Genomic DNA, 14,158 nt, shown 5'->3' on the forward strand with positions numbered 1-14,158 from the left:
CCCAAAAAAAAAAAAAAAAGTAATTTACAGAGCAACATCTGCAACAAGACGGGTCGATTTGTGCTGTTGCTGTGCCACATCTGACACAGACCTGCACCTGCAGAGTAGGACTCATCTCACACACCGATTTTAGGTTCGTGTCTGCAGGCTTTTGTAGCCCTTTTTAAAACAGCACCAGGTTTTCATTGCTATAATTATCTCTTTGAGCGACATGATCAGTTTACTCTCATCTGCTGCAGCCACAGTGTCGCTGTTGGAGTCGCTCATATAACTGAGGAACTTTTCAGTCGTCCTTTGTTGAAAAGCCATAGAGATGCAGCCATTTTGGTCAAACCTTGAAAAGAAACAAAATGTTATTGTCAAAGTACGTGTTGTAAATAACTCTCAGCTACAACCACGCCAGATTTTAGTGCAATATCTTGAAAAATGGCTGAGTTAGGACCATTTTTGTGTTTTCTAAGAAAAATTACTAGGGGTGGCCATCTTAAATTGGGCTGGCTCCAAAAGTAACTGAGTTGTAAATCCAATTATTAACTTTTAAAGGCTGCATTAAAATCTGTCCTGTGGTTCATGAAATATTTTGCAAACAGACAGACAGAGCTGACTCCAATTAGTTACTGGCAAAAGGTTAAACAAAGATCTTGCACAATCTGCTAGTGCTCCAAATATGTACTGGGAATCAGTTTCAGCTACTACCACACCAGATTTTCAGCTGACATCTGTAAGGATGACCGAGTTATAGCCATTTTTGTGTTTTTCAAGGCCTCTTGGCTGTGCAGCCATCTTGAATCACGTTGAGTCCAAAAGTGAATTAGTTGTAAACGTCCAATGATGACATTAAGCAAATTTCATTAAAATTAATTCAGCAGACAAACACACACAGACAAACTCACGCAGACGGGGACAAAAACATCACTGTCTGCGTTTGCCTTTTAGCAGCAGGTGATAAAAAACACAGTGGCTCATTGGTGCAGCAAATGTCAGCAATGAGGTTAGTAGGTGACTACAACATCTGTTTAGTCTGATGTAGAACTCTGTAAAGGAAAGATTTCTCCTCTCTTCTGGAAAAATCAGTCACCCCTTGACAGCTGTGTATCTGACCTAAAATAGCTGCCCCAGTTTCCACTTTCTCTTACTTTTTTTTTTTTTATTTCCAACCAAAAATAATATTAAAAGTAAAAATCCTAATGAATCTTTATTGTTTGTTTGTTGTTGTTGTTTTTTAAATGTAAGAAATGCACTTACTTGCAGGTCATATCTCAGCTGGAAATGGTAAGAATGTTTCAGGACTGCAATAATTACATCATGTTTGTCTTTTTTGTGCATCTGCACATGCATACGTGTGTGTTGCGTTATGTGCAAGAAATGAAAGCAAGGAAGCATAATTAGATTAGCGAGAAAATTAAATCAAATTAAAAACAGAAGGTGCCTCTGTGTGAATCTGTGGCTGATTAACTCAGCAGGGAAGGCTTTGCATCATCTTTTCTGGGTTCTGCTCGTGACACGAACACTCTGTTTATTGTTAACAAAGCTTTCGGAGGATTCTTGATGGGGAAAGGGTGTGATAGCAAATTAAACATTTTAGGAAATATGGTGGCAAAGCAAGCTGACTGAGCTATTTTTTTTTTTCGCTTGTATTTGGACAGGTACACCCACCTGTGAGGTCAGTGTGAAAACACAGCCCAAGTCAGCAGAAAGGAAATACTAAAGTGTGACACTGAGAAACTGGCTGATGAGCTGTTCTCATTCCTATCTCTTCATCTGTGTTTCGCTTGCAGAGGTGTGCCCTACTGAAGGGGCTGTACTGCTCTGAGGAGGAAAACCCATGAAAGATACAGACATAGATGGTATCTCAAAAGATTCACACCCATAATGCTCCACCTACAGACCTGTCCTTGTGTGATGCACCACATTAATGACTTATCTGGAATCAAACTTCAAATGAGCTACTTTGCCTGTCTGGCAGATATTGTGAAAGGTTATGGTCAGGGTTACCTAAGGCTCCGTCAGTGGCTTTAAAGAGCATTTCGAGACGTGGCAACTTTTATTTTTTTATTGTGTAAATCGGTGTACGCCATCATTTTACAAAAGAAGTCTGCAGTTCAAGTCTGCAGTTAGTATGCTCCATACCCAGAGCTAATCGCCACAAGCTTTGTTCGTCTGACTCGCCAGCCTCTGTCAGACAGATCTGACAGAAAAATCAAAGCTAAATCTTCTGTTTCAGCTCACTGTGACAGTAATCGCAGCTCCTTCGCTACTCTTCATCCCCACTCTCCCTCTGTAGCCCACTTGTTTGTTTCTGTCAGTCGGCCCACCTGAAGGGGTGGCCTTTTGGGATGACAGCCAATTATTATCTCAGTAGCTGCACTTCCCTCGTATGTGAACAGGTGTCATTGTCAAAGCAGTGTGGCAAAACTGCCGCACAGGAAGGTCTGAAAACATTACAAATGGCATTATTTTACGGATGGCTTTATCGGTCTTTAGAAGGACAGTTCAGATCTTGTGCAGTGGGGTTATAAACAACTAATATCCCATCTGTTGTAGATATAGTGTTATCCATTTCTCTGTTTTTTGACAGTAACTTACTAGCAGCACTGTTGCCAGTCAGTTACCATAGCTTTCTATACTATGAACAATGATGTCAGTTAATTACCACAAAATGGTAACAATGTCAGTAAAATTACAGAAAATTGGATAACAGTGAGTGTAACTCTTTGAACAACCTGAGTTTGGAGAAATAAAGTTTAATTCTGAGCGGATTTCTGCGCTGACATCAGGTTCAAGTGGAGCCACTGGTTTGCTGTTGTCCTAAAACAACTCAAAACTCAAACATTTTATGACAGTTTTTATAAACACTGTTTCATAAATCTTAACATCACTGTCAGTTTTATGCCAAATGGTTATTTACATAAAAGTCTGTGGTTACTTGCGAATGCAAATAGCGGCGGCAGCTAGCTATAATACTTCCTGTGCAGCCTGGTGCAGTTATATAATAATGCAACGTGAAATCAATAATGGTGTAAAGGTTTATAAAATGTTTTGAATGAACCATTACAGAATGTAATGCTTTAGACTTAAGTTGTTTCGAGATGACAGCCGTCCATTTTGATTTAGCCATTAGCTTGTCAGTCCAATAGGAATTGAGACTTGTCTACACTACTCCAAATATTTCTTTAAACTGATTTTTTTTTCTGTGTGCAAGAAAAATAATCTCTATCTGCACAATTTGTACAAAAAACTTTTAAAAATCTATTCTGTTACTTTAAGTGTCAAAAACAACCACATATAAAAACAGAGAAATAACATTCTTAGCCTACTTAAAGATTCTCTTAAAACTCTTTTTTCTTTGACACGGTTCACAATTTCTTCTCAGTTATTAACCTTTTCAGCACACAATCAAAGTTTGATGTTGATGAGAAATGGAGAAAGCAAGACAGACGCAGAAAAAGCTGGTAAAACGGCTCCATTGTAGTTGTGGTTTTTAAGACAAATAAAGTATACCTTTTCACAGAACCCCACTTTAAAAGATGAGAACTGTCCCTTTAAAGCAGTCTCTGGGGAGATAACCTTTTGTTTCAGAACTGATTGACACATCTGTGGTATTCCTGCTGTCTTTAATAAAATATACTTGACACCCACGATACAGTGAGTGAACGGACAGACATGGAACACAAAGTGTGTATTTGTTTGTCTGTCTGCACCTTTGTAGAGAGCCAACACAGAGACCGGGCTTGTCACACGAGACGGAGGGACAGGAAGTTAAATTAAAAGATGAAGTGCAGCAGCAAATGATGCACTTGATGGTGTTACATTAATATCCACTTCTCGTTTGTACCTGAACTTAAAGCTTGCTGCAAATTTTACTTGATGCAGGACTCTGCCTTTTTATTTTAGATTTGCACAATAACACCAAGAGTATTTCGAAAATACCAGAAGCAGCTGCCTCAGTTGAAATGATTTCTAGTGTTGCATGGTCTGATAACTGTTGCTGGGGTTCTTCCACCCCATGAGGAAAAAAATGAAAACACTGAAGAAATGACGTAGTATATAAATTGAAAGTGCCATAAAGTAGCTCTAATTCACTTTAGAAGATGGCAGTGGCAGTAATCCGAAGGTAATCATGCTATGATAGAGTTGTGTGACTACATTGTGATGTGCGGCGTTGCAGAAGTGAAGTGAATCATGACTTCTTGCCATAATTTTTCTTTCTAAGCGGGCATGAACTGTACCTTTTGGCACAAAGTGTTCCTTCCCAGGAGATTAGAGCATGAGGTCCCTGAAGTGTAATTCACTGGGCTCGTGTGTGTGTGTTTGTGTTTATGTTTGTGATCCTGCGTGATGTTCTCTAGAGGATGGAAACAGGTTGCCATGGCAGCAGCTTGAATGTTGCATGAATTGCAGTGATATATGTGTGTGTGTGTGTGTGTGTGTGTGAACTTGTGTTCTCATGCAGGGGCCGGGCACGGACGGCACGTTCTCATCATTTCGTGGCTCGTCAGAAGGGTTCTGAATCACTGAAAAACACCCATTTCTGAGTGACCAACCATGACGGGAAAGTCTCTTCAGTTCAAACTAGATGCAGATACAAATGCTACCTATAGAGTAAGTGACATCACATTTCATTCATGAGAGATTTCCATCTAAGTAATTCATATCTGAAAGCCTGAAAAAATGTGTAGTTTTCATTGGAGCATTACCCAATAATACAAGTCTGTCATATATTATTATTATTATATTATTATATTATATATGTCATATTGACAGTCACAGTAAAACAACAACAACTCCTTTGACTCGAAGATTTTACAAATCAGATCATAATGAAAGTAACCTGTGGTGAGGGTGGTTTTTCTGGGGTTTGTGTTTGTGAGTACTTCCTGGTAGGCGTGGCCAGACGACCGATTGACGTCTCGTCAACTCTCCCTCCTCACCTGCAAGTGATCTGACTAATGGCAAGGACGGGTGTATTTAAGGCGGTGGCAGAGACCAGACCAGCGCTGGAGCATTACCTGCTTGTGGTAAAGTTGCTGAGCCTCTGTACTAATAAGATTTGTTATTCTGAGTTTGACTAACTCTGTCTCGCTGTGTGCCTCAGGAATTACCTTCTGCCTCGTGGATCCAGTCTGGTTTCCGTTTTCCCTGAGACCTCTGCTAACGCCTCCCGTGCCTGTCTGTCTGCTTCACTATACCCTCTGGAAGGAATACTCACCACTGGAAGGATTCTCACCCTGGAAGGATTCTCACCCTGGAACCCGAACTCACCACTGCTTGCTTCTCCAAGTGTTGGACCCGCCGCCCTGTCGTAAGGACTTTAGATTCCAACCATTACTTGCCCTTCGTAGGTTCCTCGTGTTTTCACTCCGCCATACTTACCGTGTGTTTCGCTTTTTCAGATCCCGACGTTCATCCTGTAAATAATTTTTCCTGCACTGTAAATAAATCACTTCCCGGTACACTCCTAGTTTCCTGCGTCTGTTTGCTGCCGGACTGCTCCAAAAATCTTCCCTGGTTTATGACATAACCTCCTTCTTAATTGGTATTGAAATAAACCTCAGATTAACAATTACAGAGCTTATGACATCATATCATCATTTATTCAACAAAAACTAAAGCAAAGTACAGGTGCGGTGTGTGAAAAACTTATATCATTCATTAACTTACAGAAGCATCTTTACAAAAATAAATTTAGTAATATGTATTTGTATTACCATGTCAGTGTGTCATTGTTTTGGAGGAATTTTGGCCAATTCTTCTTCTTCTGGGCATCCATTTATTCGCAGCTCTCTTAAAACAATAGTTATTTTTTTATTGAACAGGGGTTCTGTGAAAAGGTTATGAACAAATAATACCTTACTTGTTATAGGTCTTGTCAGCACATGTATACAGTTTTGCCAAAACCATCTATTTATTTGTTGTTCCAGAAACACAGAACAGTTTCAAGAAATGTCTTCATCCACATGGAAACATCAACAATGACCCTATGCCAGGCCTGTATGTGGCGCTGAAATGCTGACACAAACAGACACCATAAAACAGGTAACAAGTTTGGGGAATACGCAAATACAAACCACACAAACTCTTGTGAAATATTTGACACAGGAGCTGTCTTGGCTTCGCCGGACCAAAATGGCTCATCAGTCGGGTCTGAATTAAACTCTACTTTTTTAAAACTGAGGCCAATAAAAGGCAGATCTCCAACAAGTAACTGTTCATAATGTTTCCACAGAACTCCACTTCAAAATATCTAAAAACAATCTCTTTGAGTTCTTGCAACAGCATTTTATTTGGATTGTTGTCTGGTCCTCAACTGAACCGTTTGATTCCTCTCTTTCTCAGCCATTCTAATGTTTGCTTGGCAACACTGACCTGTTGCATAATCGCCTTTGGTCTATCTTCAGCTTTTCATTACACGGCCTCACATTTGACTCTACAGGAGTTCATGACCGACTCAGTGACTGCAGGGTGCCTGGCTGCTGTGGCAGCAATGAGGGGGAAAAAAAGTCAAACAAACAACTGGATATCTGTGCTGTAGTTGAAGACGTTTTGCTTCCCATCCGGAGAGCTTTCTAAGTTCTTTCTCGAATCCCGCCACTGTGTTAGAGAGTTATTACGAGCTCATTGTTCCAACTTCGCTCTGTTGTGTTTGGTTTTTGCCAAATGTGGGAAGCAGCCATCCCCACTCTGGTCTTGTGGTTTGATCAGATGCAACTTTCCAAACCTATGTCGTGCTTTCTCCTGACAAATGCTTGAAATAAGCCATACCCTTTCAGTCTTTTAGATATTCTATCATTATTTTAACATTTAACGTGCTGTTTGAGGCATGAAGAGCCTTGGATGAATCTCCAATGGTTTTTGCCAGAGAACTGTACGGTTTGACCTCGGGGGTAAACAAAATTGGAAACTTACTTGAATATTTTCCACTTGTCATTAACATTTTTTCTCTGTAGAGTGATTGCTTAAAATTGTTTGATAATGACCTTATACCCCATCCCAGATTTATGGGCAGTTAGTTGTTTTTTTACACTTTCTTCCTTATATAATGTCGATGAAATAAATCACATTACCACAAACCATTGGCCACAGAGTCAATGTGGAGCCTTTAGGCCCCATGGTGGTCTGAGGCTCATTCAGCTTGTAGAAATCCAGTTTTGTTCAACAGTAAGTCTGTCTAATCTTTTCCTCATTTTTGTCATTTCTTGACATCTATGTTTTAATTGTCTTTCTTTAGTTCATTTGAGCTTCAGAAATTCCATTTGTGTGAAGAAGCCCTGAAGAAACTGAACACAGAGACAAGCTTCTGTCCTCCTGAGCATCCATGAAAACCTCTAAACCACCAGGTGTGTGTTTGTACTCCTCAGCCACTTTTGTGTTGCGTGAGAATAATCTAAAAAAAAGCCAATTAGTTCAAGACCATTGTGAAAGCCAGCTTAAGCTTGAACAGAAACGATAAAAGCTGGTGAAAATGCGGTGCGTGAATTGCAGAGTCGGGGGCTCCTCAGAGTCCAACTTGTCGTGCCAACAGGGAAATACATAACATATGATAATGCACGTCAGTCACAACTCTGTCAGCAGTTCTGCTTGAACATGTTCCCAGTCACACATATGGATCTGAACCTATAGATTCACATAAAAGGAGATGCAGAAAAAATAAAAAATAAATAAATAAAAGGCAATGAAAAGCAGCTTCTCTTTGCGGTGAGCAATCCGGAGGGCTCAAGCTGCTAATGTTGTGTGATTTTTACTTCTGGAGCTCTGAAACTCAACTATTAATAACCTCTCAAGTTCTGAATGAGCGAGTGAGTCACCCTGCCCAGTGACGGGGCTGCCGCAAGTCCTCACTCAGCTGTCTGACTTCATGAAGGAGAGATCCAAGCCAGTGACGCCAATCCCGTCTCCGTCCCGAGCCAAGATCCTTCCCTCTCCACAATAGAGGGGGTTCTTGACTGCGTGATCCGCAACTCAAACCGCTCGCGCTTCCTGCAGCCTTGGAGTGGATCGCAGAAGACTGTCTCACCGAAGGAACTGCTCCTGGATTTATGAGAACAGGACATATTTGGTTTAATTTGTCTTTTGAGGGCAGTGAAACGTTAGAGGTTAGCAGGTTAAACCAAGTTCAGTGGAAGTGGTGTTGTTTATTTATGTGACCCGGCGTCCCACTGGGTTTGTGCTGCTGTGGACCGCGCATTTTTTTCCCCAAGTAATGTGTTAATTAACGAGCTTTTATGCGTTTCCTGTTGGGTCTTGAATGTGCTCTGGCAGCATCAAGCTTGCAACATATTAACCCGAAGCAATTCCATGTGTGTGTGCAAGATTTAAATATTTAAGAAATTAAGAAATACGTGAGCGGGCATCATTTTTTGTTTGTTTGTTTTTCATAAGATCATATAAATCAAGTTAATGCAACGAAACACTGAAGTGGAAAAAACCTCTTCGTCAACGATGTTTCTTAACCTCCCATAACATTTATATCTTTTTTACTCAAAAAGTTATAGATTTTCATGAAATTTTCTGGAAATGTCAAACATGATACACGGAACAAGTGATTAAATTTTGGTTTTAATCCAGTCAAAAGTCAAGGTCACAGGGGATCCTTTGCTCTAAATCTGCAACTGTGTAACGTAGGAATGTCACACTGCACAGCTGAACAACTCAAGGCTCAAGGAGGATGCCTATTGATTTCAAGGTCACGGGGTCAAAGGTTAAGGTCACAGGTGACCCCTTTGTTACCTCCAACAAAGAAGGTCAAGTTTTCCTCTCATTTCATTTGTGTCCTGATATCAAAGATAAGAGCACGTATTGTTAGGCAAATTGAAGGTGTTGTAATGTTCAAGTAAAATTTTGCACTTGTAGAGTAATTTTATGCAATAATGTTTGTTTGCCTCTGAAAACCTGTGTCTTCCGCTGGCATTTTTCTGGTACAAATAATTTCCACATTTTTTGCTCGGTCTCACACTGCATCCTCCCATGCCTCTACGGCTAACTTCTCAAGTGACAAATGATTCTTAATGATTATTTTCAGGGTGGAAAAAACTTGGTAAAACAGATCAGACACTTACCTAACAATAATGGGAAAGCTGAACAGTTCTACAGACGTCCCAGCTTGTTAAAGAGTTGGAGCACACCACCTCAGGGATTCAGGGGGATGCTCATCCATGCCTGTTGACCTCTGAGGTCCTCACATCTTCTTTCTGTGGCCCACAGAGCCGATCACTGGAGGGCACTGTGTGCTGCGGTGTCTAGAGAGCTGATAAGCCTAGGTGGATATTCTCCAGCGCTGCTCTCTGCTCCATATGAGTCACAGAATATCAAAAGGAAAGGGGCCAAGTCAAATCTTTGGAGATTATTATTTTTGATTCATGCACAGCTGTGGTTTAGGCTTAACACAATCCCCATTCGGGGTCATAGCAGTGGGCAAATGCAGACATGTGGAGGCATCATCGGGCAGAAAACTGCTGCTGGTAAATAACCAAAGCTTGTCACATTTCCACTGTTCAGGAGCATGTTCCGATTGTTCTCAGGGGAGAGGGTGGGACAAAAGCGGCTCCACTGTATAGTGAAGAGCGTTGCTGCGTTGTAACAAAGAACAAAGTGGGTGGCTCACAGAGATTACATCTCAGAACATGCATACATAGACTTTTAAAGAGCTTGTGGGTGCAACCACATGCTGCAGCTGTGAACTACTGTTTGTTGATGAGAGGCCTTCGTGTGAAAAACGAAATGCATTTCCATGCTGCGGGGGCTTTCTCAGGAAGAGAAAGGCAAGCTTCAGAACGGCGCCCGTGTGTGTGTGTGTTTGTGTGCACTGATGCCGTCTCTGCAAGCGGCTGAGGAAAGGTTAGGTCAAACACTCGGGTCAGTGTCTTGGGTCCAGCTGCAACCGAATTCCTGCGCAGGATTGCACAATCCCTCTGTCAGGTAATCGAGGAAGAACAAGAAGGGAATAATGTGCTCTTTGAAACGCATCTCAAAGGCGCAATTGTGCAAGACAGGAATTTGTTGCACAGGACGTCTGGAAATCTCTCAACCCAGGCCCAGATGTTAATACGTTCTTTGAAAACGAGTGATCAAAAAGGCCAAAACTGGGGTGAGGTTTCATTTCAAGCCAGGACTGTGTCACTTTCCCATCAAGTAACACATTATTGAGTTCACTCTGTTTCTGCCAGCAACCATCAGATTTGGGTGTAAAAATCTGTAATGATGCAGATGTTTCCACTGAGGTGACACTGTATATGTGGCTACAGTGGGTGGGCGCGCGCCCTTGTGAAAGAGGGATCCCCTGGCTTTCCGTTGAGTGACATTTCAGGGGGGAAACACATTTGTAACACAGCTTGTACAGTAGTTACCTGCCTCTCCGGTTAACCAGCATGTGCTGCGTTTAGATTCCTGGGGGCGTGTCCACGGTGCGCGACTTCGCTGCAGGTCGCAAGCCAATGGGCTTTTGACGTGGCCGTGACGTCAGGAGGCAGTGTCGGGAGCTCCTGTGTTTTCTACGCGCGTGTGGGATCATGCGCGTGTGTGGCAAGCCGGTTTATCATATAATAGCTGCGCTCCCAGGCGTTTCAGCTTCTGACCCACAAAATAAGAGCAGCAAAGGCTCGTGATTCCAAATATTCCCACTTTAATTGTACAAATTCTGTTATTAAAGAAGAACATAATGACAACCTTAACTACTATGATACTAGTTTTATTCATTATTATTGTTGCATCTATTCTTTGCAGCAATTATGGTTAAAAAATGTGCCATTAGTATTTTTTTTAAATTGAATTATATTTCCAGAGATCATTTGGGGACCCTCACTTCACATTTCATGACCCACAATGGGGTCCTGACCCCAACTTTGGCAACCACGGCTCTAGAAGTCAGAATTTCCAAATTTCAGAGGTTGGAAGTCAGATCTTAAAGGGGTTATTGGTCATTTTTGAAAGCTGGTGTAGATTTTTGGTCATCTAGAACAAAGCAAAATCAACAATGTTTTGTTTCTCATCTGGGGAGCTTTCTCAATTCAAAATCTCTCCACGTTCTCCAGAAAGCTCTCCACATTAGAAGCAAAATGTCTTGAACTACAAAATAGAAGTAAACATGTATTTTCAGTTTTTATTTTAATTTTTTTTATTTTTTAGTATTGGTCATTTCTGAAGTGATGTTCCATCAAATAGTGATCTGTATTCATACCTTATCAAGCATAGAGCATGAAATATGGAGAAAGAGATAAAAGTCTTTCTCTAGGCTGGGCTTTTAGTTAGCCAGACAAGTGCCAATATGTTGTTTATGAGAATGAGTTGTTTTATAAGCCTGAAAAACAATTTTAAAAAAACTGGCACTCATCTGGCAACCATTAGCCTAACCTAGGCAAAGACTTTGACTCTCTTTTAATACTTAGTGCTCTCTGACTGGTATCACAGCTGACAAGACACTAACTATTGACGACTATTTGACAGGACATCCCTTCAAAAATGACCAGACTGTTTCTTTAATTGTGCCCCAGCTACAAATGAGAAAACCAGTAAGGTTTGCTAATGGTTGGGCTCTGTAACCCGGCTAATTGTGTTGAGCAACGCCACACAATCACAGGGTATTTCTCTATATTTGCATTCAAACACTGCAACAACATGTGTCCTAACAGAGGTAGTGTGATACACTCTGTGACTAATTTAATTAAATACAAACAAAGAAGTAAAAAAAGAAATAGCTTATTACTGCAGCTATCACAGCTTTGAACATGCTAGGCAGCCATGTTGGATTTTGAGGTCTGGATTGGTTGGGAATCTCACTTTCTGAGTTGGAATTCCAACTTCAAGTGGCGTTTCAGTAGTTTTTCCAACTTTGAACTTGGGAATTCCAGCTTCTGAGTACAACTAGACTGCACCATTCTCACCACCCTGACTACAGAATCCAGTGTGAACATTTTGGATATCGTCCTAGGAGAAAGTCCAAATGCAGATCCAACTACACTGTTACTAGGTAATGTGTCAAATCTTATTCTAGATAGCTAAAATGAAGGGGAAAAAATCAGTTATACACATATATCAAGGTGCAATGTCTTAAATTATGCATGGAGCACCTTTTTTTTAAATTACTCTATTTACTCTTCTAAAGTACTCTATTGTGTGTATTTCTTGTTGCACTGTATTTTTGTCAATTAATTTACTTGTATATATGCATACATTTTAAGCATAAACACACTTTAAATTTGTCCAGCAAGTATTTAATTTTTCTGTACGAAATGTTCTGCCTACATTCACGTAGACAAACTAAACAAACATGGCATGAACAATGAAGAGGTGTGGAGGTTTAATTCTGCGTCACAGAGCTTTGTTCCCCACCGGTCTGTCATTTTTGAGCAAGTGTTGCTCTGTTTGCTTAAAAAAATGCTATAAAACAAAACAAAAGCAAATAGGATAGCTATTAGCCTGACGCATAGGTGGACCTCATCCTCTTTCTTCATCCCTCTGTTCTCTCAGACAGATTTCACAGATGATAAAGTACTAACTGACCGAACATCACTTCAAAATTGACCAGACTATCCCTTTAAATTGAGCTTTTTCCAGTAGTTGAGCATACCTTTATTATTTTTTTTTTTTTTTTGCTTTTAGTATTATTTGAGATATGTTTGATTTAAATTAGTACTAATATAAAAGTCATTTTGCCTAAGGGGGAATTAAAAATTGTGGTATCTAAAACAGCGATGATAGAAAGGAAAGTGGTTTGATTATATGGCACACCGGCCTGCCGTAGAACGCATTAGCCCCTCCCCCCGGGCGCCCGGCAGGAAGGCAGCCTGCTCTCTCCGTACAGGCGCAGTGTGTGCAGCTCCGCTCCGCTCTGAGTGGATTACAGTCCCGGCCACGTAAGAAGCACAGCGGTACCACGGGAGAGAGGATGCCCTGCTGAATCAAGGGATTGGCCTGGGGAAAGTCGGCCGGCCGTCCCTTTCCTTCCTTCCTTCCTTCCTTTCTTCCTTCTTCTTCCTTCCACAAGGTTTTCAGCAGCAGACGGACGGCACTTTTTTTTGTTGTTGTTTTGTTTTCTTCCATTGGACAAAAAAAAAAAAAAAGAAAGGAGCAGAGGAGCAGACGACTCCCGCACACAAAGAGCCGCAGCAGCAGCAGTCTTTCCGGATGGAGCTCTCTCTTTATGTGCTACATGACAATCACCGTGCATGGATGTGATCCGGGGGGAAACAAGGCCGTGCACTGAAAACCTAGCCCTGTAACTCCTCGACGTGTTTTGGTTTTCCTTCCTGTGCATTGTTTCCGCTAGTCGCCGGTACGAGAAGCTAGCAGCGGCGGCGGACTCTCCATTCATTTCCCAAAGAAGCTAACTTTTGGTAGCCTTTGTTGCAGCGTCTTTTTTATCGTCTCGTCTGCTCCTTCGTTTGGCGAAGGGTTTTTTTCTCCCCCCCCACCAGTGGACTCGGGCCAGTTCTGCTTTTATATTATTATCAATAGTTCGTGTAATTTATTGAATGTGCAGAAGACGAGCGGGGCAGATGAACGGTGGGGGATTAAAGCCTTTGTTTCGCTGAATGAACCCTCTCGCCTGTTGACACACACGGCTAGCTCGCATCCTCCAAACAGCAGGTCGGCGCCGAGGAAGAAAAAAAGGGGGGTGCAACGAAAAACAAAAACAAAAGACAGGTTTATTTTGCGGAGACACCCCACACACCCCCTCCTTTTGTTTCCTCATGAACATACAGAGGTCAAATCCAATCAGCATTTCACGTTATGGGAGATCGCGGCACAAATCGCACGACTTCGACGAGCTGTCTTGCTTCAGGACCACAGAGTCGCACCAGAGCTTCAGCCCCAACCTCGGCTCCCCCAGCCCGCCGGAGACCCCGGACTCGTCGCACTGCATCTCCCGCATCGGGGACTACCTTCTGCTGGAGCCCCTGGAGGGGGACCACGTTTTCAGAGCCGCCCACCTGCACAGCGGGGACGAGCTCGTCTGCAAGGTGAGTCGGCGTCACGCTCCTGAAAATAGGCACCCTGCTTATAGATATAAATATATTTTATATATTTTTATATATATCCAACAGTGGATGCATGGAGGTGGGACATGCAGATGAAAGGTTGAGCTTCCTGCAGCAGAGCCTGCCACCCTTTTTAAGAATCGCTGGGGTTGTAAATAGAGAGCTGCCTAATGGAAAAAGTGAAT

The 14,158-nt window shown here is 41.8% G+C and overlaps 1 protein-coding gene and 1 long non-coding RNA gene across 2 annotated transcripts in view; both read left to right on the forward strand.

The window, feature by feature from the left end:
• LOC108231798 overlaps positions 1-5,487 on the forward strand; it is a 32,918-nt gene extending 27,431 nt beyond the window's left edge. Inside the window, exons 2-4 of the long non-coding RNA XR_001808425.3 lie at positions 4,454-5,018; positions 5,096-5,302; positions 5,394-5,487. This is a non-coding gene — a long non-coding RNA (uncharacterized LOC108231798). The remainder of the gene's footprint in view (positions 1-4,453; positions 5,019-5,095; positions 5,303-5,393) is intronic.
• A 6,990-nt stretch (positions 5,488-12,477) lies between these two features.
• Positions 12,478-14,158, forward strand: part of trib2 (tribbles pseudokinase 2) — a 6,844-nt gene continuing 5,163 nt past the window's right edge. Inside the window, exon 1 of the mRNA XM_017409082.2 lies at positions 12,478-13,955. Coding sequence (XP_017264571.1) covers positions 13,686-13,955 — 270 coding nt within the window. The 5' untranslated portion in view covers positions 12,478-13,685. The remainder of the gene's footprint in view (positions 13,956-14,158) is intronic.

Source organism: Kryptolebias marmoratus, linkage group LG19 (assembly GCF_001649575.2).
Source record: "Kryptolebias marmoratus isolate JLee-2015 linkage group LG19, ASM164957v2, whole genome shotgun sequence".
NCBI classification, from domain to species: Eukaryota; Metazoa; Chordata; class Actinopteri; order Cyprinodontiformes; family Rivulidae; genus Kryptolebias; species Kryptolebias marmoratus.